This window comes from Eucalyptus grandis, chromosome 6 (assembly GCF_016545825.1).
Source record: "Eucalyptus grandis isolate ANBG69807.140 chromosome 6, ASM1654582v1, whole genome shotgun sequence".
NCBI lineage: Eukaryota > Viridiplantae > Streptophyta > Magnoliopsida > Myrtales > Myrtaceae > Eucalyptus > Eucalyptus grandis.
This window is the reverse complement of record NC_052617.1, coordinates 132,598-160,303: the sequence shown is the minus strand read 5'-3', so window position 1 is coordinate 160,303 and position 27,706 is coordinate 132,598. Positions and strand designations below refer to the sequence as shown.

The 27,706-nt window shown below is 41.8% G+C and overlaps 3 protein-coding genes across 3 annotated transcripts; all 3 read left to right on the top strand.

The window, feature by feature from the left end:
• The first annotated feature begins 1,636 nt into the window (after window positions 1–1,636).
• LOC104447771 lies at window positions 1,637–6,018 on the top strand. The gene is made up of 2 exons (XM_010061479.3): window positions 1,637–2,169; window positions 2,355–6,018. Exon 2 carries the CDS (start codon window positions 2,733–2,735, stop codon window positions 5,559–5,561), a length of 2,829 nt encoding a protein of 942 aa, XP_010059781.1. The 5' UTR covers window positions 1,637–2,169; window positions 2,355–2,732; the 3' UTR covers window positions 5,562–6,018.
• A 4,676-nt stretch (window positions 6,019–10,694) lies between these two features.
• Window positions 10,695–11,953, top strand: LOC104451093 (B3 domain-containing protein Os03g0212300-like). Its single transcript, XM_039315670.1, has 5 exons — window positions 10,695–10,763; window positions 10,917–10,967; window positions 11,068–11,395; window positions 11,491–11,585; window positions 11,735–11,953. The coding sequence occupies exons 1-5, from the start codon at window positions 10,695–10,697 to the stop codon at window positions 11,951–11,953; spliced, it is 762 nt and encodes a 253-aa protein (XP_039171604.1).
• An 11,055-nt stretch (window positions 11,954–23,008) lies between these two features.
• On the top strand, window positions 23,009–24,165 carry LOC104451094 (B3 domain-containing protein REM16-like). The gene is made up of 5 exons (XM_018875389.2): window positions 23,009–23,077; window positions 23,223–23,318; window positions 23,374–23,701; window positions 23,797–23,891; window positions 23,938–24,165. The coding sequence occupies exons 1-5, from the start codon at window positions 23,009–23,011 to the stop codon at window positions 24,163–24,165; spliced, it is 816 nt and encodes a 271-aa protein (XP_018730934.2).
• Window positions 24,166–27,706: the final 3,541 nt, after the last annotated feature.

Below are 27,706 nucleotides of genomic sequence, written 5' to 3'. Positions count from 1 at the left end.
AAGATCCGCGAAAGCCTATATTCTTGACCCGGCGTGACTTGCTCCCACGTGCTTTCTCCGCCTACACATCTAGAACTTAAAATAACCAAGATTGTGTCTGACCCCGTACTATTATAATTGCCCGTATCGAGCCAAATTAGTTGGCATCGATTTTGAAAACTGTTGGGTTGACCAGCCCTTGGCTAATGGCGACAACTCAACAAGTGAAGATCTCTCTCTCTCTCCTGCCTCCCAAAAGTCCAATAGAGAAGAAGAAGAAAACCCCCTCAATCCCTCCTCACCAACGAATTATATTTTTATAAAAACTGGAGAAAACCAATAAAGAAGAAAGAACCCTAAATTATTTTATGTCCCGATAATGGGAGGAGTCGTCCGATTAGGCAAAGGGGCACGAGAAAAAAAAATGGTAATATTCCGCTGGTGCTGAATTCCGAAAATGCCCTTCGTCCCATGGTCCAAGGAGCAGCTAGGGTTTTTGGGGAGGTGGCATTCAATGTTGTTTTTCTCCCCCCATAGTTGTTGTCCTAACCTACTCAGCAAAGGTCGCGTATTAAATGAGATTCTTTGGTCCCATTCCCATGTCAATAACATCCATTCAACCTCCTTGATAGAATCCACGACCCTGTCCATATCCATGTCCTTGGCATTAATGTTGGCAGATGCTTCAAACCCCCACCCCCCACACGAAATCATCGTGAGGATTTTAACCCTCTATCTTATCTCGCTCCGGCGACATAACTTGTCTTATTTTTTTGATGGCGATGCGATTTGGATTCTACCGCCCACTCGCCCATTGTGTCGAGAACTGATGTTCGAGCATTGCGTCGGTTTTCTCGCATATTGTCTTCTTTTTATACCTTTGAATTGTGAATGTTCAATGTTGGTCGGCCTTTTATCGAGAAAAATAAACATCATAATCCAAACTGAATTTGACATGCATCATAAATAGAAAGCAATAAGCACTTTACTATCCGAAAGCTCTCTTTGAGTATACAAATTTTTGGAAGTCAAATTGTATTTTCAATAATTCGATCCCTCGAGCATTCAAATTCAAACAAACGAAAAATTCAAAATAAATCACAAGAATCCAGCTCCAAACTTTTATTAACCCAAACATTTTTTTTTGTATGCTTTTTTCACTCTTGTTGTATTATGGTTTCTTTCTAATAATTAATAACAAATAAGGTCTAGAAAATTCATTAAAGTTAATTTCGATATGAAACTTCACCACCACGATATATAGTGAATCTTCTCCGCACACTTTTTTTTTTTTTTTTGGGGTCTGAAATCTTCTCCCCAATTCTGGTGCGGGGAAGTCAACAGCCCCCATTTTGAATTTTTAATCGAGATAATCAATCCGGGGAGGGTCGTGCTTTACCGGCTTTTTGCGTACGTCCGTGGTATTATTATCTTTTTTATTATTATTATAGGAAGCTTGAAATATATAAATAAATAAAAAGTAGAGTGAAAAGAACGCAGGGGGCAAAATGGGGAAAAGGGAGGAGGAGGGGATGCGTAATAATGGCGAGCGGGGGTCGGGGTAGTGCAAAAGCAGAACAGGAGCATTGAATGCCGGAAATGTCCTTATTGACCCTCCCCGTCGTAAATGACGAATTTAATGAGTCTCTCTCTCTCTCTCTCCTCCCCTGCCATCTCCAACGATTGCTGTAAAACGCATTTTCTCTCTCTCATTCTCACTTTTCTCTCAGCTCTGGACACTCTACACTCGCGGAAGAGAGAGAGGGAGAAGAAGGAGAGGGAGAGGGAGAGGTTGGTGGCAGATTTTACTGATTGCCAAGGAGGGGGAGGTGGAGTCGTTGGAGCTGTTCTCGCTTGCTCTCTCTCTTCTTCATCGAAGGACGTGAAAAATTCGTGATTTTTCCGGGTCGTGTCTCCTCTGTTTTTGCCCCCCTCTCTTCCCCTTCTCGCCAAGCAAATTTCGGTCTTTTCGAGCCCGTTGCAGTCGCTGGGCGCCGGTTCTTGCAGGGGCATTGATGGGTACTCGGTAGCCTGCGAGTCGCGCCGGCCTGAAGAGATTCGCGAGCGCGCTTCCTCCGGTTGCGGTGTTGAGCTTTCGGGCCTGAGGGGCGGCGCCTTAAATTATGGGGGGGAGCTTTGAGGGGGTTGTTAAAGAAGCTTAATGTTCCCTTCTGATGGAGAGCAATAAAGGTTCCGTTCTCACTTAGATAAACCCATCCTCCGCTTTGGTCTCTTTCCTTTTTCTCTTTTTTTGAATTTTCTTGCTTTAAAGCCGTGGCGTAGTTAGCCCAGGAAAAAGAAGAAAAGCGTTCAAAGGATATTAATGCTGGAAATCTTTGGTGACTCTGCTTGATGTTTTTTTTGAAATGTTTCAGGTCGTAAAGCGGAGGGAGGGCTTCTTTCTTTCATCAGTCATCAACTGGAGCTAAAGTGTTGTGTGCGTATGGCGTCTCTCTGTTTGGGCAACGGAAGTTGAAAAGCACAGAGAGAGAGAGAGAGAGAGAGAGAGAGAGAGAGAGTTGGTTTTCCTCCTGGGAATCTCATAGACCCCTTCGCTTTTGCTTTCTCTTTGTGATTTGAAATTTGGCGGATCTGCTTTTGATCTTTAGCCCTCACTTCGGACTTGAAATAAAAGTTGGGTTCTGGTTTGAACCTGGGAAAGAATACCGGGTCTTTCACTTTCTTCGTCCTCTTCTTCTTCTTCTTCTTCTTCACTGTCAGTTCGGTGTTGAGTGTACTGGTGGGCAGCATTCATGCATCTTTCACTATGGAAGCCCATATCTCACTGTGCGGCTATTATATTCTTGGAGAAGAGGAGCAGGAGGAGAAAGGGATCTGCTTTCGACGACGGCAAGCGCAAGCCGTCGTCCACGCTGCGCCAGCTGCAAGAGAGCAAGCTTCGAGAGGCTCTAGAGGAGGCCTCTGAAGATGGGTCCCTCAAGAAGTCCCAGGACATCGAGACCGAGTCCCTGAATCAGGACAACAGCATCGGGAGATCGAGATCTCTCGCCAGGCTTCATGCCCAGAAGGAGTTCCTGCGTGCCACGGCCCTCGCCGCGGAGCGCATTTACGGCAGCGAGGATTCGATTCCCGACCTGACGGAAGCGTTCAACTTGTTCCTCACAATGTACCCCAAGTTCGAGTCCACTGAGAGAATCGACCATTTGAGATCGAACGAGTACGGAAACCTCTCCGAAGCTTTTGCCAAGGTATGCCTCGATTATTGTGGATTCGGGTTGTTCTCTTATCTTCAGACCCAGCAGAATTGGGAGTCGTCGGCATTTACCTTGTCCGAGATAACGGCGAATTTGAGTAACCATGCTTTGTATGGTGGGGCTGAGAAAGGTAGTGCAGAGCATGATATCAAGACTAGGATCATGGATTACTTGAATATTCCTGAAAATGAGTATGGACTCGTGTTCACCGTGAGTAGAGGGTCTGCATTTAAGTTGCTGGCCGAGTCTTATCCTTTCCAAACGAATAAGAAGCTGTTGACTATGTTCGATCATGAGAGCCAATCTGTCAATTGGATGGCTCAAAGTGCTAAAGAAAAAGGTGCTAAGGTACATAGTGCCTGGTTCAAATGGCCTACTTTGAAACTTTGCTCAAGGGAGCTGAGAAAGCAAATATCAAGCAAGAAAAGGAGGAAGAAGGATTCTGCCGTTGGGCTTTTTGTATTTCCTGTTCAGTCTAGGGTAACTGGTGCCAAGTACTCTTACCAGTGGATGGCGCTTGCACAGCAGAACAATTGGCATGTTTTACTCGATGCAGGTTCATTGGGTCCGAAGGACATGGATTCTCTTGGCCTCTCCCTCTTCCGACCGGATTTTATCATCACATCATTTTACAGGGTGTTTGGGGCTGACCCAACGGGATTTGGGTGCCTCTTGATTAAAAAGTCTGTGATGGCCAGCCTGCAAAACCAGTCTGGACGCACTGGCACTGGAATGGTGAAGATTGTCCCTGTGTTTCCCCAATATTTGAGTGATTCTATGGATGGTCTTGATGTATTTGCGGGATTTGAAGATGAAGTGATGAATGGTAAAGAAGAACTCACGCCTGAAGCTCAAGGTGGGTCAAGTATGCCTGCATTTTCAGGTGTCTTTACATCCAATCAAGTGAGAGATGTCTTTGATACTGAGATGGAACAAGACAACAGTTCGGAGAGGGATGGGGCGAGCACCATATTTGAGGAAACGGAGAGCATTTCGGTTGGAGAGGTCATGAAGAGTCCTATATTTAGCGAAGATGATTCTTCTGACAATTCATACTGGATTGACCTAGGTCAAAGTCCCTTTGGTTCTGACCACTCTGGCCAATTTACCAGGCACAAAACAAGCCCGCCATTGCAGCAGTCGTGGATTTCAGTCAGGAGAAACAATAAGCGTGTCTCACCTAAGCCTGCATCAAGGATATCTGTGAGCCCTATTTACGATGAGCGCAGAGTCAATCACAGGCTGCAGGAAGATCCTGTGTTGTCTTTCGATGCAGCTGTGCTATCGGTGTCTCAGGAGTTGGATCGGGTGAAGGGAATTCCTGAAGAGGAAGAACTAGATTCTGCTGTTGGAGGCAGGGAAGTTTCTGCAACCTCCCATTATTCAGGGGAGATTCAGGAAGAACGTGAAATCCAGGGTGAACCTGGGTTGAACGTTTCCAAGTTGAGTGCCGGCAGAAACGGATTCAATTCCAGTCAGTGTCATGGTCTCCAGAATGGCCAAGTGGAGAGTTCCTTGAAATCAGATTTTTGCCGAGAAGTGAAAGAAAGTGCTATTAGGAGAGAGACGGAGGGTGAGTTCAGACTTTTGGGTGGAAGAGAGAGAAGTAGATTCTCCATATTAGAGGATAGCAACCGGTTTGCGAGCATGGGTCGCAGGGTATCTTTCAGTGTGGAAGACAACCTCACAGGAAGCTCGAGTCACTTGTATCATCCAGGGGAAGCTTCCATGACTTCTCTCGGCGATGAAGAGTCATTGAGTAATGGGGACTATGATGATGGACAAGAGTGGGGAAGACGAGAGCCGGAGATAATCTGCCGGCATCTTGATCACGTGAACATGTTGGGTCTCAACAAAACCACTTCGAGACTACGCTTTTTGGTCAATTGGCTCGTCACTTCCTTACTTCAACTGCAGTTACCCAATTCAGGTGGGGCTGTTAAAATTCCCCTTGTACAGATATATGGCCCCAAGATTAAGTACGAAAGAGGCGCTGCTGTGGCATTCAATGTACGAGACAGCGGAGGAGGAGGGTGGGTCCACCCAGAACTTGTTCAGAAGCTGGCTGAGAAGAACGGAATATCATTAGGAGTTGGAATTCTTAGTCACATACGGATAGTAGATGCCCCGAAACAGCGGCTTGGGTCTCTTGATCCTGAATCTATGGCCTTATGCAAGCCGATGGCGAACGGATACCAGGGAGGGAAGAATGCGTTCTTCCGAGTTGAGGTTGTTACTGCATCGCTTGGTTTCCTGACCAACTTCGAGGATGTCTACAAGATGTGGGCGTTTGTTGCCAAATTCCTTAGTCCTTCGTTTGGGAACGCAGATGCTTTGTCTACTGTACCGGAGGAATTGGAAACGTAGTAGTGTAGGAAGGGGTATCCATGGGTTTTTCTTTTCAAAGTCCTCAATGCAGGCCACCGGTGCTTTTTGCAGCAGATCGTGGTCAGAAGTTTTTGAGCTCGACGCACGGGTTTCACTGGTTGATTCTATAGCAAACAGCAGATCATGTAAAGGTTTGGTTATCCTTCTGGTTTTTTTCTCCCCTCCCTTTCGGGGGGGCTCTTTCACTGGAGACGATCCTCGTGAGGAGATGAATTTGTTTATTCTTGTGGTGACATTACATCTTCTGAATGTCTTCCCTTCCTATGTATTACCCATGATTCGGTTCCGTGTAGAGTTTGATGTACTGATTAGCATATAGAAAGTTCAGGAAGTAAAATGGGATTTCGAGATGAATCTCTCTAGTTGATACCACTCAGTACCTGCAACATAGTTTGTTCTGTGTGATGACTTTGAATGAACTCCATCCTTCCATTGATGCGTGATGTAAAAGGAATGAAGTTTTTGCCTCCTTACATATAGAAAGGGGACAATCTGTGAGCCAATTAGTCCTCTGAGACACAGAATTATGGTTCAAATGCACTTTGACCTGTATTCTCAAAGCTCACGTGCAAAGTGGGATGTCAGTGTTTCAAATGGATCGTGGAGTTAGGGGAATCTGTGTCTTTAGTTGGGTAAGGTTTGGCTGGCTGGTCTATGAGGGGGGGAGCCAGTTGTTGAACTGTTAGGGCGGGAGGGGTTTGTTTTCTGACACTGGTCGTCTTATTATGTGGGATTATGGGAAATGTTCGTCGCGGGTTGACTTTTGTCAATCTAGTTTCTACCGAATTTCTTTACGAGTCTCGAGATCAAACAAAACCCAACAATCTCTCTTCCCTTGCTTTCGCTCCCCGCGCTTTCTGTCTTTTGACTGTGTTCTCCCAAGGATTTTGGACTCGTCTGAAATTGGATGGATTCCTTTCGTGAGTCTCGTGCCTCGTCCTAAAATATCATATGGCTTTTGAAAGCCCGAAGGACCAAATGCGGTAACAGATTAGCTATGCTGCGAAAGATTTGAATTTCGACTGCCGGTCGCCGGACGAAGACTTCGTTATACTTAGTAGGCTAAATCATCCAACCTGTCCTTCTAAGGCCTACCAGATTGTGGGAAGCCAACACTTTCTGCGAGAAAACTAGAGCTAGCCCTGTCTTCACAAGCTCTTTTTCTCTTTTTGGTTGGATTGACGGCATTTGAAATTCGGGACGACTCGATTTCTGGGGTCCATATTCAAATCGGTAGGAGGTTACGGCATGTTTGGATGTTGGCTTTCAGTCGGTGACACATCTGCTCAACTCGTTCTTTGTTGATTTTACACTCCACCAAATGCTTGGGGAAAAATACAATAACCTCCAAGCAAAACTATGCCTACAAATTCTTAGCCGAAAATGACACTCTTTGGAGCGTTGCGCATGCTCATAAAAGGTGACGGGTCTTGTTAGTTCCTATCACGAGTCATTATCTCCATTCCTTTTCGGCTTGTTCCTTATAACTTTTTTGGATGAAACTTGATTGATTTGATGGCGTTGTCAATTAGAACATCGTTCATCTCAAACTATTATTTGACGTTATTCATATTAGGGTACACAAACTGTGGAAAGAAGCTATATCATTGTGGAAATTTTATAAAGTTCGTAAGAAAACCAAAAGGAATATTCCTAGTCTCCAAAGTTCTATTTATTTTGATTTTTCTCTACTCAAGATAATTTCTTTAATATTTTCAAAGACTTTATTAAAATACTTTCAAAGCATAATACCGCATGCTGAGCTACATGATTTGCAAAGAAATACTCTTTGAACCCTCATCAGGTGAAATATTCTGGTACCTAAAAAACCAAATGAAAATTCGCATATGCAAATTGCTTTTGCATTTCCAATCCATCATGCGAACCTTACTTATCATATCATTTGGTAGTATCAATTAGAGCAACACTATTATTGACACCTAAATTTCACAATTTTATTTAGGATTTAATCGTGTACAAAATTAGGAATTAGTTGCTAAAAAAAATAAATTATTATTATTATTAAAAAAAACTTAGGGGTCGGGTCGGGCGGGATCCGGCCTCGGCCCGGCCCGCCCCCTTCCTTTTCTTCCTTCCCTCGTGATGGGCCCGGCCCAGCCTTCTCTCCCGTTCAGCCTCCCTCGCGCGGCCCACCAACTGGTCATCCTCCTCCTGCAGTCCTTCGCGCGCGCCTGCAAAAAAGAAGAAAAGCAGCAACAGTAGAGGGGAGCTGGGGGAACAGCCGAATCAGGGTGGACGATCGGCTGGAGCTGGCGGTCGCGGATCAGGTCGGCAAGGGCAGCTGGCACAGCAGGGGTCTTCGCGCGGACCTGCAGAAGAAAAACGGGAGAAAGAACGAGCAGAGAAAACAGGGGGATCGCCATGGAGCAGATGGTGGCGTCATCCGCGGGTCGGATCAGTCCGGCTGGCAGGCTGGCGGTGGCAGGGGTCATGCGCGCCTGCTGGTCACCCTTAAAAGAGAGGGGCTCGCTCATTTGTTCAGTTGGGGTTCTCGGTTGTTTTGTTTGGGGCTGAGAGAGAGCAAGAGAGAAAAGGAGAGGACGAGCTGAAGGGAGGGAGGGAGCTCGAAGGACAGCTTCGCCGTCGCCAGTCGTCGTCCGCCCGAGAGCCGCCGTCCGCCGCAGCCCTCCCCTCCGAACCAGGTAGGTCATTCCTGAGTACGTCTGCCCTTTTTTTGGCGGGGCGTCGGGCCGGAGCTCGTGGTCTACCAGTTCGCACGAGCTTGGGCGAGGATCCCGTGGTCATGTTCATTCCTCACACTTTATGCAAATATTTGTTTGTGTTTGGTGTTATGGCCGAGACTTGTTATTTTTGTTCAAACTCAAGTTAAATGCTGATAAACTTGTCCCTGAGCTGATCTAGAATAGTGCTTGTGTATTGCGTGACGATGTTGGCCTGAACCCAAGCCCTGAATGAAATGCCTTAATAAAAAATTGAAGAGCAGTGTATGTTTTAACGCAAGACCAACTCGTTTTTGGCGCATGCCTGCTGAGTCCTGCTTGCTTTGCTCGTATTTATGGTGTTTTCGTAGTGTTCGTGGATAATATTCATGCGTATTCGAGTCGATGAGGTTTTTCTTCGCCGAAAAATGGGTTAGTGGTCATCGGAATAGGTGGCCAACAGTGGTTATCGTCGGTCGGAACGAATGACTGGCGCCAAATGGTAGCTTGGCGACCCCCCAAACATCGGTGAGGGTTTGCCGTGGTGTTGATTTTAGTTCGGTGAGGATGGCGCAAAATGAGGAAGAAGCGTCGGGGAAGAAGAAGACGCACGAAGGAGAAGGCGCGTGAAGAAGAACGCCAGAAAAAAAAAAAAAAGGAAAAAGAAAAAAACTAGAAAATTAGAAAACAAATTTAAAAAAAAAAAGAGAAGAAGAGGAAAACCCAGAAAAAAAGGGGAAAAGGACAGTAGATGGGGTGTTCGGTGAAAAGGCCAGAACGGAGGAGAGAAAGAATAAAAAAACAAGGAAAAACAAAAACAAAAAAAAAGAGAGAAGAAGATAAAAAGTGGCTTCAGGAAGGAGGAATCGCAAAGGGGGAGTGCAGTTAATAGGACAAAACAGGAAAAGAAAAAAATCAAAATTTTTAAAAAATTAAAAATAATAAAATAATAAAAAAATTTCAAAAAAATCAAAAAATTAAAAAAAAATTCCAAAATAATAAAAATTCAAAAAATTTCCGAAAATTCAAGAGAACATTAAAACTTTCAAAAATATTGAAAATTTGAGTTTTCTTAAATAACAATTAAAAATAATTTAAAAAATGAAAAATTAGAAAAAAAAAAAAATAAAAAAATGTCAGAAAATTCAGAATTTCATTTAAAAATTTTAAAAACAAACTTTCTGAGCTATTTTCTTAAAAATGGAAGTTTCTTAACTCTAAAGTGTGCCAAAAATAAAGTAAGCCCTTAGGGCTATACCTTAGAGTTTCAATTGTCTTCAAAGACAATTACTCTTATTTGCATGCTTTTGCTGTTTTGATCACTTTAGTCTAGTTAATATTGTCATTTATCTTTTCCTTAATGATAAATATTTGCTCTCCCATGCAATTTATTTAAATGTTTTTCTTGGTTGCTAACTGTTATTTTAATGATTGCGTACCCACATGATTACCTCGCGTGTTAGTGGATTCGTAATTCCAAAGTGCTTGACAAATTTTTTTTATAAAATGAAAAAGATTAGGTACTGAAAGGGCAATAATTAGTTAATTAGTGTAATCAAGTCCCCGACCTAGATTCTTTGATTACGTAGAAAGTAAGGTACACTCCCATACCTTACTTGATTTCTAGCCGATCCCAATAAGCTAGTAGCAACTCATTATTACAAAATTCTTATGAACATTTCAATGTCGCGCAAGGTATGTGCTTGGGAGAGCTCATGCCTAATCATGGATCATATCATGGACTATAGACCCGATCTTTAGGCAATATCCTAAACCTATTTCCTCCCCTCGAGGGGTGGGTCGCAACAACTATGTATACTAACAAATCTTATTGACACTTACTAAGTGCAGTGTTATGGAAAAAACATTCATTTCAATTTATGGATTCAACTTATTGTAATACCCAATTGAAACTTGCCGGATCACTTTTAACAAAGCAGGGTTTTAGTGAGATTTTTCAGTACATCCTGCATTTTTGTATCAATAATGGGATCTTGAAAGGAGGCAAAAAAATTTGAAGGTTTATTTCGCAAACAAGAGTAGTCACGCTAACAAAAAATTGGAAATTCTATAAACCCCACAAATTAGACCCGGAAAACTTTCACATCTGGGCTAGGTCAAAAATCTATTCAAGGTGAGATTGAAGCTGGTGCCATTTTACGTGGTTTTTGCATGTGACAAGTACGACATTAAAGTAAAATTTTGCGCCTTGAGATTGAGGGTCTGAAGATGGATCTACGGAGCCGCAAATTAACAATTCTCATCAACAGTTCTCCTTTTCTCCTCTCTCAGATTTGGAGAGTTCTCCATTTAGGGTTGTTTTTTTCCATTTTTTCCTATTCGTCTGACTTCGCATGATGCTCATCGGGGAGAAATGAATTTCTTTTTCTTAGGCACACAAAGCTCAAAGCACAAGCAGGATACTACGGCCATGAAGGAAGCAGTGAAACGACCCATGTTCTTCAAGTTTTTTATTGCCGAGCACAGCTCTGAACGAATGGTACGTCACTTCTTCTTCTTCTTCTTCGCCATATCTATGTTTATGCGAACAATGCCACATTGCCACATTAACTGGTTTTTTTGGCCATATTCGTTCTGGTCTTCTTATTCGGTTCTCGTCTTCGTCCTACTGTTTGAACTTCGCTGTTGTTAGTTCTGCGGCCTAGATGACCTGCCGCCCAGAGGTCAGGGCTTGTGGTGGCAGGTCCGCCGCAAGAGAGCCGAGATCTGGAAGCCATGGGCCATGTCAATATGTGATAGAGTCTCATGTTTAAGGTTCTAACCATCTTTCTTAATCCCCACAGAAAATTCCGTTAGCCTTTCAAGATTACATCAAAGGCCGGCGGCCTCAAGCGGTTTTGCTAACCGGCCCGAGTGGTGATTCCTGGATGGTCGGCCTGATTGAAGAAGAGGGTGCGCTCTATTTCGGTGGAGGGTGGCCCAAGTTCGTGGAGGATCACTCTGTACAGACTGGTGACTTCTTGGTCTTCCGGTACGATGGCGAAGATGGCTTCGAGGTGCAAGTGTTCGACCCAACTATGAGCCCGAGGGAGGCTTCTTTTTTTGCCTGGAATTCTCATCGAGTCACTACCGAGTCGATCGGATCTAACGGGGTCGGGCTGGTTAAACAGGGTAAAAAAGAAAACGACAACTCAGATTATGAATGTAATCGCAGGTTTAGATACCTTTTCTTTATGCCGATTGCATACTAATAATGATCTTCTCAGAAAGCGACACAGGTGGAGCAGAAGGATCATCCGGTGCCGATCACTTCTCTTTTCAGATAACCATGAAAGCGTACCACGTCAACCAAGCCATCTTGGTAAGTCTGACGTTGTAATCCTTCTCTTTTGCTACGAACCGCTCAGTCGCATTTCCTATCCGGCTTGTCCATTGTATTGATAGAAGCAAATTGCTTTTCATTGTTGTTGGTAGCCGATTCCTAGATGTTTCTCTGAACGTCATGTTCAGTGTCACAAAGATTATGTGAATGTCATGCTGTGCGACGAAGGAGGGAAGCGGTGGCCCGTGTGGATGATCCGTAGGAAGGACATCACCAAGTGGGAGAGCTGGTTCTTGAGCAAAGGCTTTCCAGCTTTTATCCGCGACAACCGGGTCAAGGAAGGCGACACTTGTACCTTCGAGCTTGTGGGTCCATCTTTGCTGCGTGTCCGCATTTCTAGGGCATAGGAGGAGGGAGGCAAATCAAGGGAGCTGAACTATATTCTGCAGTCCAAAGACAATGGCCAAATCAGTTTCATGTGATGTAAAATCTTTCTGTCGTTTGGACCTTCATGTGTGACTCCATGCCGAGTATGTTGTGGAACTTGATATTTAGGGGTTGCTAGATTGATTCAGTGCCAAGCTTCTCATTCCATATTGCATCTTTTGAAATTTCATTCTCAACAGAACATCAATTCCTGATCCAGTGGTTGGTGAATTACTATGGTCAAAATCTCAAGTCGATGGTTGGAGAATTCCTAACTAGACCAGTGTAATAGGTAAGGTTCCGATGACTTTCAAAATCATATTTTGAGCGACAATTCCACCAAAAATACGTGAAATACAATCACGAACCATAGGGTGCGTCAATACATGAAGAAATGCTCAGCCGAGCTGTAAGGCTGGAGCATCGCCGCGCATGGACTTTCGGAAATATAATGCAGCGCAGCCAAAGCCTCGGATCAAAGCACAGAGGATATCTGCTATTGTCCCTACCCTGCAAATGCAATGCAATCGTGGTACTAAGTGATATGCATGTGCTAGCTTGCTTTTTCCAGTTCTTCTTCAATGGCCGAGGGGCCTCTCGTCCCAGTGGTTGGTGAATTACTCTGGTCAAAATCTCATGTCGATGGTTGGAGAATTCCTAACTAGACCAGTGTAATAGGTAAGGTCCCGATGACTTTCAAAATCATATTTTGAGCGACAATTCCACCAAAAAATACGTGAAATACAATCACGAACCATAGGGTGCGTCAATACATGAAGAAATGCTCAGCCGAGCTGTAAGGCTGGAGCATCGTCGCGCATGGACTTTCGGAAATATAATGCAGCGCAGCCAAAGCCTCGGATCAAAGCACAGATGATATCTGCTACTGTCCCTACCCTGCAAATGCAATGCAACCGTGGTACTAAGTGATATGCATGTGCTAGCTTGCTTTTTCCAGTTCTTCTTCAATGGCCGAGGGGCCTCTCGTCCCGAGATCTTTCTCGTAGGTCATTGGTCCCTGGTTCCCACGACAAGCTCGTAATCATCTCTCTGCCTCTCTCCACCCGCCAAGAAAAGTTTCCTTTTTGATGGCCATATTACTGTCGCTTCCAGTGGCTTTCTTTAAAGAGCTCGACGGGGACGTGGGCGATGAAGCGGTCCTAATGAGCAGTATTAGTTCATGGCACGTAGGAAATGTCGAGTATCAGTAGTTACTTTAGTCCATTGCATTTGGCAAAATGCCGACCTTCTGGAGGCTTGTACGTCGATCTAGATCTATTAGCTTTTCTAACAATGTTGTGAGAGCGACGGGTAAGTGTAGCTGAGCACTTTGCTTTGTCTCTTGAATGGATGGGCCATTCCTGTGAAGATCGGGGATTCCGACAAGCTCGCCTGAATCACGGCCGTCCTTTGAGGTCTAAGACGGTCGGCCAACTTTGACCTAACGTAGTTTGATTTGTCCATCGCCATTGTTGCGAGTTGTCGTTGCCGGATCCTCTTATTTGTGGACGTCCAATGCACGAAATTTTTCTGGGGGCTTATTCAAAATAGAGTTTCTAAGTTTTTTTTACTTCTGTCATGGAGTTCTAAGTTATTTAAAAAGCGAAAAGACAAAAGAGAAGGAAAAAAAAAACGAAAAAAGATTGGCGCCCCGATCATTCTGACAAGTTTCGTTTGATCTAGTGAATTAAAAGCGTGAAATTAACTTACGATCCTCTACGGAAAAGGATATTCATATAATACATTTTGTCAAATTTTGAAATTTTATGAAAAATTCATATCTCCACCTAATTGTCTATATTCACACATTGTGCAAAGGTTTTAGAATTAAATAAAAGTCAAAATGTGTATGTCATAAAGTTAAAATAAAATTAAAGACAAATGGATCATGCATCGCTAGTATAATCAATATTTACACTAGCCGTCTTATCCGCCTTTGATTTTAGGGACTATTACTAGCCAATCTCTCAAATCAATGTTGTAAAGGTCACTTGTTTATATATGCAGGTGTTTTTTACAACAGTAATGTTTATTGTAATTACTCTTAAATAAGACGGTAAAATGTAATATCAATTGTATAAATGGTAGGCATGATTAGTTCCTGGTTCCTGAAATTGGGAATCGGGGATTCGGTCTAGTAGAATGGAATCAGTCATTATTTTTTTTCTTTCATGTTTCCATCGAGATATCTTATTGTCCAAAACATGACCACAAATAAATTCAGAGGTTGAGACACATCTTATGCTTTCTTTTGGATATCTTATTGTCCACTTACGTGCTCTTATTTCCTCGAAAACAATAAACTAAACCGATTAATTTTTTTGAAGAAATAAAAAAAATAATAAAAAGTATATATAGTCGGTCTGGCCTAATTCCAGTCTAGTTCGGGTCTCTCTTGGAACGGGAAATTGGACCAACACTCCCAAGAACCGGATCCAATCGGTTGGTTCGGTCCTATCCTATCAATTCCTGATTCGGGCGGTTCGTTTTGCACACCCTTAATAAATGGTGGTCAAGGTTTTGTGGAGACCAATGAGTCAATAATACCCATATGCGATCTCTATAAACATAAAGGGAAAATTCCAAAATAACCTTCATTTTTGACTAATTTTCTCAAAAGAACTTAGTAGAGTGGGACTTTTCCTAAAATTGCTCTTGAAGCCACTGATGTGCTCGGCTCATTGCCGTTGCTGAAAACCACCGACAAATACAATCGTGTCCAATTTCTGGCCGATTTCGCCCCCGAAAATTCATTTCCTCCGGGGAATTAATAGAGAAATTGATACAGAGAGAGGACTAGGGTTTCAAATGAGGGTACAATGTAGGTGAAATTCGTGCCTTTTCTTCTCAAGCTAACAATGCGCATTCAAGATTTCCCGTTTCTCCTCCTCTATATTTCGGATTTGGAGATTCGATTCGTTGACATGTGACATCAACACGTGCTCAACGGACGATGCCTTCCGACAGGCGTCAATAGCGGCCGGGGGAGTCTCTACCGAAAAAAACTCTTTATGAATCTCGAGATCAAACAAAACCCAACAATCTCCTTACCTTGTTTTCGCTCCCCGCGCTTTCCGTCTCTTCACTACATCGTGTTCTCCAAGATTTTGGACTCGTCTGAAATTGGATGGATTCCTTTCACAAGTCCCGTGCCTCGTCCTAAACATTACAGGTCGATGGATGCGACATTAGCAACGAGCCCAATTTGGTGTTGGGTAAATTACGGATACGAAAGATATGGTCGCGAGTTGTAGTTGGATTAACTACATTTGAAATTCCGAGTGACTCGAATTCAGGAGTTTATGTTCAAATCAGTAGTAGGTTATGGCATGTTTGAATGTTGGCTTTTGGTTGCTCGCATCTGCTCGACTCATTCATTGTTGATTTTTCACTTCACCAAATGCTCCGGAAAAATACAATTACACTTTGCCTACAAAATCTTAACCGAAAATGACACTCTTTGCGAGCATTGCACATGCTCCTAAAAGTTGACGGGGTCTCGTTGGGTCTCATCGCGAGTGGTTTTTTCCCTTTCCTTTTGGCTTTATCCTTGTAGCTTATTCTGATGAAACATGACTAATTTGTTGGCATTGTAACTTAGCACAGTGTCCATGTCAAATTATTATTTCAACCTTACGCATGTTAAGGTATGCACATGATCGCGTGAAAAATTAAAAATGTTCTTATCTAAGGAAAAAAAAAAAAGGATAAAACCCTAAGGAAAATTCTTGGTCTCTGAAGTTTTATTTACTTTGATTTTTTTCAACTCTACGATAAATTTTTCAATACTTTCGAAGACTTTATCGAGATATTTTCGAATCATAATAACGCACACATTTAGCTACACATATGTAAAGACACATTATTTGAACCGCTCACTACGTGAAATATTTTATATTCTTAAAAACTAAATGAAAATTCGCATATACACGCTACTTTCGCATCATATGTCACCTTTTACTAAAATATAACTCCAAATAGTCATGTAAACCTTGTTTGTTGTATCATTTGATAGTATCAATTGTTGACACCTAAATTTTACCGATTTAGTTATTTATTTATTGCATAGAAAATTATGGGTTAATTTTATCCCTGAAAAAAAATATTAATTGCATAGCATATAAATTTAGGTGCATTTATTTTTATTGCATTTATTTATTGGACCAGTGACGGATGGATTCGAATTAATGGTTCTGAGTTTTAACTTGGCAAAGCCGGACTAAGCTCACGAAGCGAGCAAATTGGCCCAATCCATTTTTTTTTTTATGATCGGAAATTATCTCGTGAAAAAATAAGGATTTGAAATTTTTCCGGGATATGATGGAATTTTTTTGGATAGGGCAAGTGGAAAAGCAAATATTGTGTTCGGCAAAATGAATATTGCATTTGGAAAAATACTCTTTGATATTGATTTGGAAAAATTGAAATGCTAATTGGTGGCCTATAAATAGGTTGTTTGCGTAGGGTTTTGGGGGCACATGATAGAAACACGCGGCCACAAAAAAATGAGAGGGAGAAGAGTCGGCAATTCAGAATTTCAGAAAAACACACGTGAGAATCGAGACGAGAGAGAGAGAGAGAGAGAGAAGGCACGAGGGGGGGTGGTCTTCTTCTTCGGTGCTTGACCTACCTCAACCCATGACTTTGCTGTGATCGTCCAATTGGCTTGCTGGCCACCACTCTACGAAGATACTGGAGTTGCAAACGTCCAGGCTTGTTGCGCTTCATCGTTCTTTGTTCCGAGTGCACCAAGACGCGCCACCCTTGCCAAGCCATTGACCCACGATCGCTGATCCACGTTGATCTTTCACGTGAAGATGATATAAGCCATATAAGAGAGCAACTCTTGGAAAGAGAAAATCTATGCAAGTGCAGTGGTGGCAGAAAGTACGGTGGGTGCAATTTCGATCGGGGAGGAATATTAAAAAGAAGGAAAAGGCCCAATTACATGGTTTAACTTGAAGACCAAAGAAGATCCTGAAAGTCCCTCGGCGAAGACCGACGCCCTACCTCGTCCTCGCGCGACTACCGTAGCAGCACGACCGAGTCAATGAGCTTTTCTCTTTTGTAGGAGACGCGCTCAGCAAGCTTTAGATGGTTTTTGCGGTTCTTTTTTTTTTTTTTTTAAACAATCAGCGGCCAGCAACAAGTTCGAACTAGATCAAAAAGCTGTTGCGCCGAGATTCCCACCCGTGGAGCCCTACCATGCCGAGCTCGCTGACCCCGATGTCCATCGTGAGCTCATGAGCCACTGTTCGTCGCCATCCACCACCTTGTTGCTTGCTGATTGCGATCCTGGTCCGATTACGCAATTTCCAAATTTGGAAATCAATAGTCAAATTAGGTAAAAATTTCGTTTTATTTGATTTCCAAATATTCCGTTTCCTTATTTAAAATATCCGTTGATGCATAGTTGAAATTCCTGATGTACCGTCTCAATTCGCAATTGCACACGAATTTTTATTCCATCTATAAGACATTAGATGGAATAATTAATCACGCTTTGATATTTTGATCTTTAAGGCTTAAAGATCAATTTATCGATTTTATTAGCGAAATAATTAAGTTTGAATTTAAATTTGAATGATGGATAACATTTTTTATGACCATGGATGATTTGGTGTTTATCTTTTAATTGTTTTGTTTATCCCGAAAATACAAAAAAATTGCATTTGCATTCAATGTAGATTAGAATTGATTGCATAATAGTTAGTTATTTTTAAAATGCATGTTTAGAAGGCATTTAAAATAGATAGCATCTCACTTTAGTTTTCACTTTAGTTAGATTTTTATTTTTAGTGATTTTAATTACGAATTTTCATAAAAAATACAAAAAAAAAAAATCATCATGCACATGTCATGTAGGATTAGATTCATGAAATGCCCATTATCTAGTGTTCGTTGCTAGGTTCATCTAGTTAGAAAATTGCTTGCCATTAGAATTAGGTCATTTGGTTAATTTAGATTGCATATTTAATTGTTGCATTTCTTTAATTTCGAATCTCATGTGACACCCCGAACCACCTAGGGTCGCCACACTAATGGAACACTAACTACATCTTTTAGAAGAAGCATCGAAGTTCATAGAATTTTTTTTTTCTTTTTTTGAAAGCAGTCTCAGCGCGACTCATTAGCGGAAGCAAAATACAAAATCTCCATCTCTCCTTCCAACAACCATAATACAATTGCACACCACTAAATCATCATGAGAAAAGACAAAGCCACGACACTTTATTTACATATTTTCAAGATGGGTTTCCTTGGGTCGGTACATCAAAAGAAAGGCTAGGACATGAAGCCACACTTGGTCATAACCCAAAAAGAAACACTCGACCCACTATGACTAACGTGCAAGATCCCCCATCACTAGTGTCGGCTAACCATCCCAAAAATTTTCAGCTCCTACTTGACACGCACGGGCCCTCACACCCATCCCAGTGCATTAGGCGGTGGCGGTGGCAACATCCCACGCATCGCTCCGTCTCGACGAACATGAACAGATATGAACTCCTGAACAATAGGGCCCCCATCACACATAAGTAAACAGCGCACTCGGATGAAAGTCAATCCAGGAATGGTGGGACAGTCGATCTCCACACACTCGACAGTCGATCTCCACACACTCGACCTCTACATCGGAAGGTAGGCCGTAAAATACGCCCCGCGTGACAGTAGGGAGCGACATCCTACTAATCTGAAATGTTTGTCCCCGAAGGGGTGAGTACAAGTAGGTAAAGGAATCCAATAATCACTCAATGCATCATACAATACAATCACAACATCATATATGTCACTCATGCATTCAAGCATACTTACCTCGAAGCCATGCATATACTATCATGCATCTTCATCACATGTCATCATGCCATAGGTGATCATCATCATATCATGTCATATATGCACATCATCATCATATCTTATATACATGTCATCATGCCATAGGTGATCATCATCATATCGTGTCATATATGCATATCATCATGCCATAGGTGATCATCATCATATCATGTCATATATACATATCATCATCATATCATGTCATATATGCATAATTCAACTTTCAATTCGATCACCACATCACTCTTTCTCAGGATCATCAGTTTCATCCCATACTTTACACTTGCACCCCATCCTGGCATTGCGAGAAAAACCTCCGACATTCAGCCATTTAAGGCCACCGGGCATCCGGCACCCCCACATTTCGGGCATCTCGCATCTCAACTGGCATCACGAGGCATCCCCTCGGGCAAAGACCTCCGAGGCTTTCGGCACCCAACCATTCCGGGCATCCTGATACTCCCAGGGCCATCCGGTCATGTATCTCTATACATTCCGGGCATCCGGCACCCCATCCCGGGCATCCTGATACTCCCAGGGCATTATCATCCGCCACAAATAGATTTCTCATTTATCATTGATCATGTTTACCAATTTAGGTCTCAACTTAACATGGCACATGATGTAATGGCAAACAAAATCACTTTCATACTTTGATCTATACATGCATTATCAGTCATCATCATACATGCAGCAAGGTACAATCATCCATAAAGATAAAATTCATGGAATTCATACAATTTAAAATAGTCCATTTATCATGCCTCTTTTTGAAATTTATTTAAATCCCAGCTTGTACCATTTTCGAAAATGTTTAAATTAAATATCCATATGATTCTCAAAAATCATGAAATTAAGGCTAGTGATAGACAAGAAAATAGGGTAATAATTTCATGAAAAACACAAGGCCAATCGAATTCCACACAAAATTATAAATTCACACAAATACAGCATGTAATTTCGGATAAAAACAGAATGCACAGTTTCTGAAATAATTTGATTAAAATATCCAAAAAACCTCCGAAAATTATGAAATTTTACCAGGTTATATCCAAGACACTAAAGTATATTTTTAATGAAGACTTCTAAGACAAATTATTTTTAGATTATTTTCTACAGTCACACGAAGCTTCTGGATCTAACACCGAAACGTCCAGTGCATGTTTCTCCGAAATACTGAGTTTTCACCTGCATATTATTATTATTTTCCTCTGAAATTTGGATATGTTTTACTTCAAGAGGTCCCCTACAACTTTCATGAATATATCTAAGTCAAAATTCCAGAGTATAGTCATCATACGGGTCCATGAAGTCTCGGGTAACCTATACCGCGTCTCCAGATCTACGGTTTTCAAGAGTAAGTTGATTCACTAGGCTAAACTTGTTCATTTTGCTTAAAATTTGAGTATGTTAAACTTTAAGATGTGCTATACAAGTTTCATGGAGAAGTAGAAAAGAGATTCTTAGTAAAAATCAACATGCAACCACAAATCCACCGAAAGGTCAGTGAAATCGCTCCAGATCTTGTGTCTCCGTAGGATGAGAGTTTGACCCCTAAAATATCCATAATTTTGCACCAAATTTTAGTATGTTGTATTTTAAGATGTTAGCTACAACTTTCATCAAGATATAAAAGTCAAAATCGAACTCAAAACATACATGCAAGCTCTCACAAGATTCTGGGTCAGGCGGTTCATGCGAAAACATTCCAGATCTAGCATCTCCGTAGGATGAGAGTTTGACCCCTTAAATCTCCATAATTTTGTACCAAATTTTAGTATGTTTTAGTTTAAGATGTTAGATACAACTTTCATGAAGAGATAAAAGTCAAAATTGAACTCAAAACATGCATTCAAGCTCTCACAAGATTCTGGGTCAGGCGGATCTCACGAAAACAGCATGCAAACTCAAGAACAAACTACATTAGCTTCACTTCCTTGCCTCCAAACATCCTAGATTCCGACCACACATGCAAGACATTCATGCAAGAGTAGAAAGCGGATTCCCAACTTGCCTCTAGACCGAACTAGCGATGAGCACACGGCGGCGAACGAGCGGCACACGGGCGGCGACGGGTGGACGGACGGCGAGCTCCTTCCTCTCGGCTTCTCCTCTCTCGGCCTCACTCTCTCTCGCACGGTTCTTTCTCTCTCTCTCTCACTTGGCCGAACAACTCAAGCGGCCACCCTCTCTCTCTCCTCTTCCTTTTATTCCCCCAATTCCTCATCATTTGCAATCATTAGATTGCCTCTTCCAATGGCCAATAGATGAAGACCTCCTTGCCACTTGTCCTAACACATGCAATTGGGCTTTGGGCTTGGGCTTGGAGACATTTGGGCCAGCCCTGGGCCAGCCACTCCTCCCCCTTTCTTGGTCGACGGCAGCCCACTTGTGGGCTTCAATGGGCCGGCCAACTCGGCCCATTAAAGATCTACTCTTGGGCCTAAGGCCCAACCTAATTAAAATCCACAATTCCACTTCTCAATTATTCATCTTTAATTTGTTCTTTTATAGATTTCAAATTTTAATTTCACATGGCTAAGAATAAATCATCCTCATAAATTTATCCTATAATACTAATTTAAAAACTCATGATCACAATCATAACACATAGCCTTAAGAGAAAACTAATGGCTAAAACATAAACCATAGGTAATTTCATTACCTAATTATAGGCTTTAATTCCTCTAGAGGATGTCTTGAATTTTGGGATGGCACACGGAAAATACCAAAAATCATTTTTTAGAATAAATTCATCTCATGCTTCAAGATAGGCCGCATGCTTATTTATGTCATATAGTTTAGGTCATGTTGTCGTGTCATATCATTTCATGTTAGATGAGTACATGCATTGCATAAATCATGATTTTCATTAAATAAGTGAAAACAAAAAAAAGAAAATACATGTTAATTAGAAATCATATCTATGATTGTTAATGTGAATTCTTATGCTTTCGTTGCTATGAGTTAAGTTTTGCAATTTATTTGCGCACCCGTATGATCAATAGATTTAAAATCAATCCAAGCTGTCTGAAAAAAAAAAAAAAAAAAAAACATTTTTGAAAATAAAAGAAATGGTACCGAAAGGGCATTAGAGAAGTCTAGTGTAACCAAGTACCCGTACCCAAAGTCTTTAGTTAATCCTCCTCCCATTATTTTACCTAGGCGTCTAATCAATCTACCGTAAACTGATTAGTGGCGACTCTTAGATAAAATCCATTTGTATGTTAAGAAATTTGAATTTAAGTCGCGAATTAGTATGGGTTTGGGAGAGCCTGAGTTATTTCTAGGCTTAACAATCAATTAGCCTAATTTTAGGTGATTCATCCAAAATTTAGGTCGCGACATTAACCATAACAATACTACGTATACTAGTAAGTCTTATTGACACAGACTAAGTGTGGTATTTTGAAAAAGACGTTCGTTCAATTTGTGGATCCCACTTATTTCAATACCAATTGAAACTTGCCAAATCACTTTTAGCAAGTAGGTTTTGGTGAGATTTTTCAAGTACATCCAGCATTTCCGTATCAATAGTGGAATCTTGAAAAGAGGGAAATAAATTGACGGTTTAGTTTGCAAACAAGGAAAGATAGTCACACTAACAAAAAGATTCGAAATTCTAAAAACTTGACCCGACAAATTAGACCCGGGAAAACTCTCACATGAAGTTGATCGCATGCTGGGTTGGGCTGAGCTCATATTCAAAATGAATCTCACTACCCAGAGAGAGAGAGCGCAGCACCCGACCCGACCCGAATTTAGAAGCGGCAAAAGGCGTGTCGTTTTGCCACTGTCTGTGGGCTGAGGGCATTTCACCGTATCAAAAGAGCCTGCAGCTTTTCAGGAATATATGCTCTGCAACAAAAACAGGAGGGAGGACCGGTCCGAAAATGGAGAGGATCTCGATACGGCCCTTCTCGCGGGAGCTTTCCACCGCGCGCACATGGAAAAGGAAACAGAAGAAGGACGACTACAGAAGAGTACACAAGGACCGGTTTTGGTGGCGACTGTTGAATTTCATATATTGCACAAGAACATCACCTTCGGCTCCTCTGCCCATCCGAAACAAAAGCCCTTCTCTCTCTCTGTAAGGGTTGCGGCTAAAAGGAGATAGAAACAAAGACCCACACTTTATGTTCTTTCTCTGACCAATCAATAGAAACCCACATCCAACAGACAAAACAAATTATACTACAATGGAGGATGCAGTGAAACGACCCATGTTCTTCAAGTTTTTTATGTCCGAGCACAGCTCTGAACGAATGGTACGTCACTTCTTCTTCTTCTTCTTCGCCATATCTATGTTTATGCGAACAATGCCACATGGACTGGTTTTTTCGGCCATATTCGTTCTGGTCTTCTTCTTCGGTTCCCGTCTTCGTCCTACTGTTTGAACTTCGCTGTTGCTAGTTTTGCGTCCTCGATGACCTGCCGCCCAGAGGTCGGGGCTTGCGGCGGCAGGTCCGCCGCAAGAGAGCCGAGATCTGGAAGCCATGGGCCATGTCAGTATGTGATAGAGTCTCATGTTTAAGGTTCTACGCATCTTTCTTAATCCCCACAGAAAATCCCGTTGGCCTTTCAAGATTACATCAAAGGCCGGCGGCCTCAAGCGGTTTCGCTAACCGGCCCTAGTGGTGATTCCTGGATGGTCGGCCTGATGGAAGAAGAGGGTGCGCTCTATTTCGGTGGAGGGTGGCCCCAGTTCGTGGAGGATCACTCTGTACAGATTGGTGACTTCTTGGTCTTCTGGTATGATGGCGAAGATGGCTTCGACGTGCGAGTGTTCGACCCGACTATGAGCCCGATGGAGGCTTCTTTTTTTGCCTGGAATTCTCATCGAGTCACTACCGAATCGATCGGATCTAACGGGGTCGGGTTGGTTAAACAGGGTAAAAAAGAAAACGACAACTCAGATTATGAATGTAATCGCAGGTTTAGATACCTTTTCTTTATGCCGATTGCATACTAATAATGATCTTCTCAGAAAGCGACACAGGTGGAGCAGAAGGATCATCCGGTGCCGATCACTTCTCTTTTCAGATAACCATGAAAGCGTACCACGTCAACCAAGCCATCTTGGTAAGTCTGACGTTGTAATCCTTCTCTTTTGCTACGATCCGCTCAGTCGCATTTCCTATCCGGCTTGTCCATTGTATTGATAGCAGCAAATTGCTTAGGGAAGTGGTGGCCGGTGTGGATGATCCGCAGGAAGGACATCACCAAGTGGGAGAGCTGGTTGTTAAGCAAAGGCTTTCGAGCTTTTATCCGCGACAACCGGGTCGAGGAAGGTGACACGTGCACCTTCGAGCTCGTGGGTCCATCTTTGCTGCGTGTCCGCATATCTAGGGCATAGGAGGAGGGAGGCAAATCAAGGGAGCTGGACGAGGATGTGGTGTCTGCTTCTCTCTTTACAGCTTAGAGAGATAAATTGTATAGCTTTCTTTCGTTCTTTCTCATCTCCAGCTTGGTAGTTTCCACCGCCCGGATTGAGTCCTGAGATTTGACAGCGGACTTAAAAAGCCACCTACAAATGCTTTACGCCTTTCGTGCTTTGGTGGGTCTCCGAAATCCTTTCGATGACCTATATTGTGTTGAAGGGATATTTATATGATCTGATCGATTGCGTAAAGCCCGCGGTAGCAAAGGAACCGGGGATTCACCCCAGTTTTTTACGTTGTTGCAAAATACTGGATTTTTATGAATACCATTTCTCTTCCTCAAATTGAAACAAATTAGAATTCTTTAATACTGGACAAATTGGCGTACATGATTCTATAGTCGGTCCGGAATCCCTAGTTGCCGAAGGCGTCCTTGGGATGATCTCGTCCTACTGAAACCAAGAAGTATAGGCCCGCCTGCCATCCACACCAGAATAAATGGAGTTTTTCCGAAAAAACCTGCTAGTGGAGGAATAGAAAAAATACTAATAATCTTGATCAAGCCGACAAAGTGACTTTCATAAGTTATTCACAATAGTCAAATTTTTGTCGAGACATAATCAAAGGCTCTATGCGTGCTCAAAGACGTAAAACTAGTTATTTGTGAACCTTGGCAAGAACGTCGTTCTGTAGAATATATGACTCATGCTCCTTTAGGTTCTTTAAATTCTGTGGGTGGCGTCACTAGCTTCCTTCCTCCAGTTCGTCTTCAATGGCCGAGGGACCTGTCATCCCGAGATCTTTCTCCTAGGTCATTGTCCCTGGTTCCCACGACAAGCTCGTAATGACCTCTCTCTATGTCTCTCCACCCGCCAAGAGAAGTTTCTTTTTTGATGGCCATATTACAGTCCCTTCCAGTGGGTCTCATTAAAGAGCTTGACGGCGACCTGTGTGACGAACCGGTCCTAATGAGCAGTATCAGTTTGTGGCACGTCGGAAATGTCGCGTATTAGTAGATACTTCAGTCTATTGCGTTTGGCAAAATGCCAACGCTCTGGATCGGAGGCTTGTATATCAATCTAGATTCATTAGCTTTTCTCTCAATGTCGATCAACTGAGATAAGGGCGACAGTAAGTGTAGCTGAGCGACAGTAAGTGTAGCTGAGCAATTTGCTTTGTTTCTTAAATGCGACAGGCCATTCCGGCGAAGCTCGGGGAATCCGACAAGCTTGCCTGAATCATGGCCGTCCTTTGAGGTCTAAGATGGTCGGCCGACTTTGATCTAACGTAGTTTGCTTTGTCCATCGCCATTGTTGCGAGTTGTCGTTGCCGGATCCTCCTATTTGAGGACGTCCAATGCACAAAATTTTTCTGGGGGCTAATTCAAAATTGAATCCCAAGTTTTTTATTTTTGTCATAGAGTTCTAAGTTATTTAAAAAGAGAAAAGACAGAAGAGAAGGAAAAAAAAAGGAAAAAAAATTGACACCTCGATGATCCTGACATGTTTCGGTTGATCTAATGAATTAAAAGTGTAAAATTAACTTACGATCCTTTAGGGAAAAGGATATTCATATGATACATTTTGTCAAATTTTGAAATTTCATGAAAAATTCATATCTTCATCTAATTGTCTATATTCACACACATTGTGCAAAGGTTTAGATTTAAATAAAAGTCAAAATGTGTATGTCATAAAGTTAAAATAAAATGAAAAAAATTCCAAATAAGAGCTTGGAGTGATTATATCAATTTTGAAGTTTCAAATAAGGATTTGGCCTCGCCTGCTTGCCAGTGGGCAAAAATTTCAATCGATTAGGGGATATTTTTGTCCAAACACAATTCAAAATTAAATTTAATTATATTAAAACTTAACAAAGAAAAATTTTAAAAAAAGCAAGGGGAACACTCGGGTGGCTCGATTGTCAGTGGGGCAGCGACAACGGTTGGTGGGGATGTTGGTGCTTAGGCGAGGATTGTCGACCCTCACCTAGCACCCCTAGACTTGTGTGGCAAGGTCTAGGGGATTGGGGTGAGGATCGCTGGGCTGGCGGCCCTCGCCCAAACAGGGGCAAGGGCAGGCAACCCTTACTTAGATGCCTCTCTGGTGACTAGTAGGCCTTTGCCTCCGGTCAACGAGGGTTGTCAGCCTTCACCTCCTGTCAACGAGGGTCGCCGGCCCTCACCTAGGCACTGGCAATCCCACCGAACGTCGCTATCAACCCACTGGCAATGGGGCAATAGCCATTGGCAGGAGCACTCTTGCTGAGTTGAAATAATTTCAACTTCAAGTTTTTATTTGAAAAAATGAATGTATTTTAGGCTATTATTTGGAATTTTCCTAAATAAAATAAAGGACAAATGGATCACACATCGCTAGTATAATCAATATTTACACTAGCGGTTTTATCTACCTTTGATTTTGAGGACTAACTAGCCAATCTCTCAAATCAATGTTGTACAAGGTTGCTAGTTTATTATGCACATATATTTGACAACGCCAATGTATGTTGTAGTTACTCTTAAACGAGAAGGAAAAATGTAAAAATCAATTGTACAGGGGTGTGCATGGCAACACTCCCATTCTTTTGTTTTTCTATTCTTTTGCTCTTCGGAATAGAAAAACAAAAATCCATTCGATAATGTCAATTAATTTTTTTATTCCTCGAAATAGAAAAATAGACAGAGAATGGATTTGGAATAGAAACAAAAAGTAGAAAAAAATAGTTTCTTATTCTTGAAAATAATTTTTAGAAATAAGTCAATTTTTTCTTTTCTTCTTCTTCCTTGCCGCTTGTCATCCCTCACTGCCATTAGTTGCCAATGGTTGCTAGCCTTGGCCGCCTCTAGTAGCTAACGCTGGCCACCCGCTAGAGGAGGAGAAAAAAGAGAGGAAAAAGAGAGGAAAAAAAAGGGAGAAAATTCTAAAAAAATTATTAAAAAACTAAAAGAATTTCCACCGCACCAAAGAAGTCGTAGGTCTTACTAAAGGGATTTTTTTTTCTATTCTTGAATAGAATTTTGTGTAGTTATTAAACATGTTGTTTTACTCAGAAATTGTTTCAGGAAATAAAAATAGAAAAAAACTAAAGGAATTTCTTTTTCTATTAAAAAACTAAAAGGGAGAAAATTCTAAAAAAAATTATTAAAACTAAAAGAATTTCCATGGCACAAAAGAAGTCATAGGTCTTACTAAAGGGATTTTTTTTTCTATTCTTGGAATAGAATTTTGTGTAGTTATTAAACATGTTGTTTTACTTAGAAATTGTTTTAGGGAATAAAAATAGAAAAAGCTATTTCTAAAAAAAAAAATTATTCTCCGGAAGAGAAATATACCAAATAAGCCTTAAATGGTAGGGGTGATTGGTTCCTAATTCTCAATTTTGGGAATTGAGGAGCTAGTCTAGTTTAATGGAACCAATCATTATTTTTATTTATTTATTTATTATTATTATATGTTCCAATCCAAATATCTTATTGTCCAAAGCCTGATCAAATCAAATTTAGAGGTTGAGACA

What these genes read in the sequence shown, in the direction of transcription:
- LOC104447771 (XM_010061479.3), top strand. Translation starts at nt 2,733, where the DNA reads ATGCATCTTTCACTATGGAAGCCCATATCTCACTGTGCGGCTATTATA.
- LOC104451093 (XM_039315670.1), top strand. Translation starts at nt 10,695, where the DNA reads ATGAAGGAAGCAGTGAAACGACCCATGTTCTTCAAGTTTTTTATTGCC. An exon ending in AGCACAGCTCTGAACGAATG is followed by an intron (nt 10,764 to 10,916) that starts GTACGTCACTTC and finishes CGCTGTTGTTAG; the next exon opens with TTCTGCGGCCTAGATGACCT. An exon ending in GTCAGGGCTTGTGGTGGCAG is followed by an intron (nt 10,968 to 11,067) that starts GTCCGCCGCAAG and finishes TAATCCCCACAG; the next exon opens with AAAATTCCGTTAGCCTTTCA.
- LOC104451094 (XM_018875389.2), top strand. Translation starts at nt 23,009, where the DNA reads ATGGAGGATGCAGTGAAACGACCCATGTTCTTCAAGTTTTTTATGTCC. An exon ending in GGAAGCCATGGGCCATGTCA is followed by an intron (nt 23,319 to 23,373) that starts GTATGTGATAGA and finishes TAATCCCCACAG; the next exon opens with AAAATCCCGTTGGCCTTTCA. An exon ending in GGTCGGGTTGGTTAAACAGG is followed by an intron (nt 23,702 to 23,796) that starts GTAAAAAAGAAA and finishes TGATCTTCTCAG; the next exon opens with AAAGCGACACAGGTGGAGCA.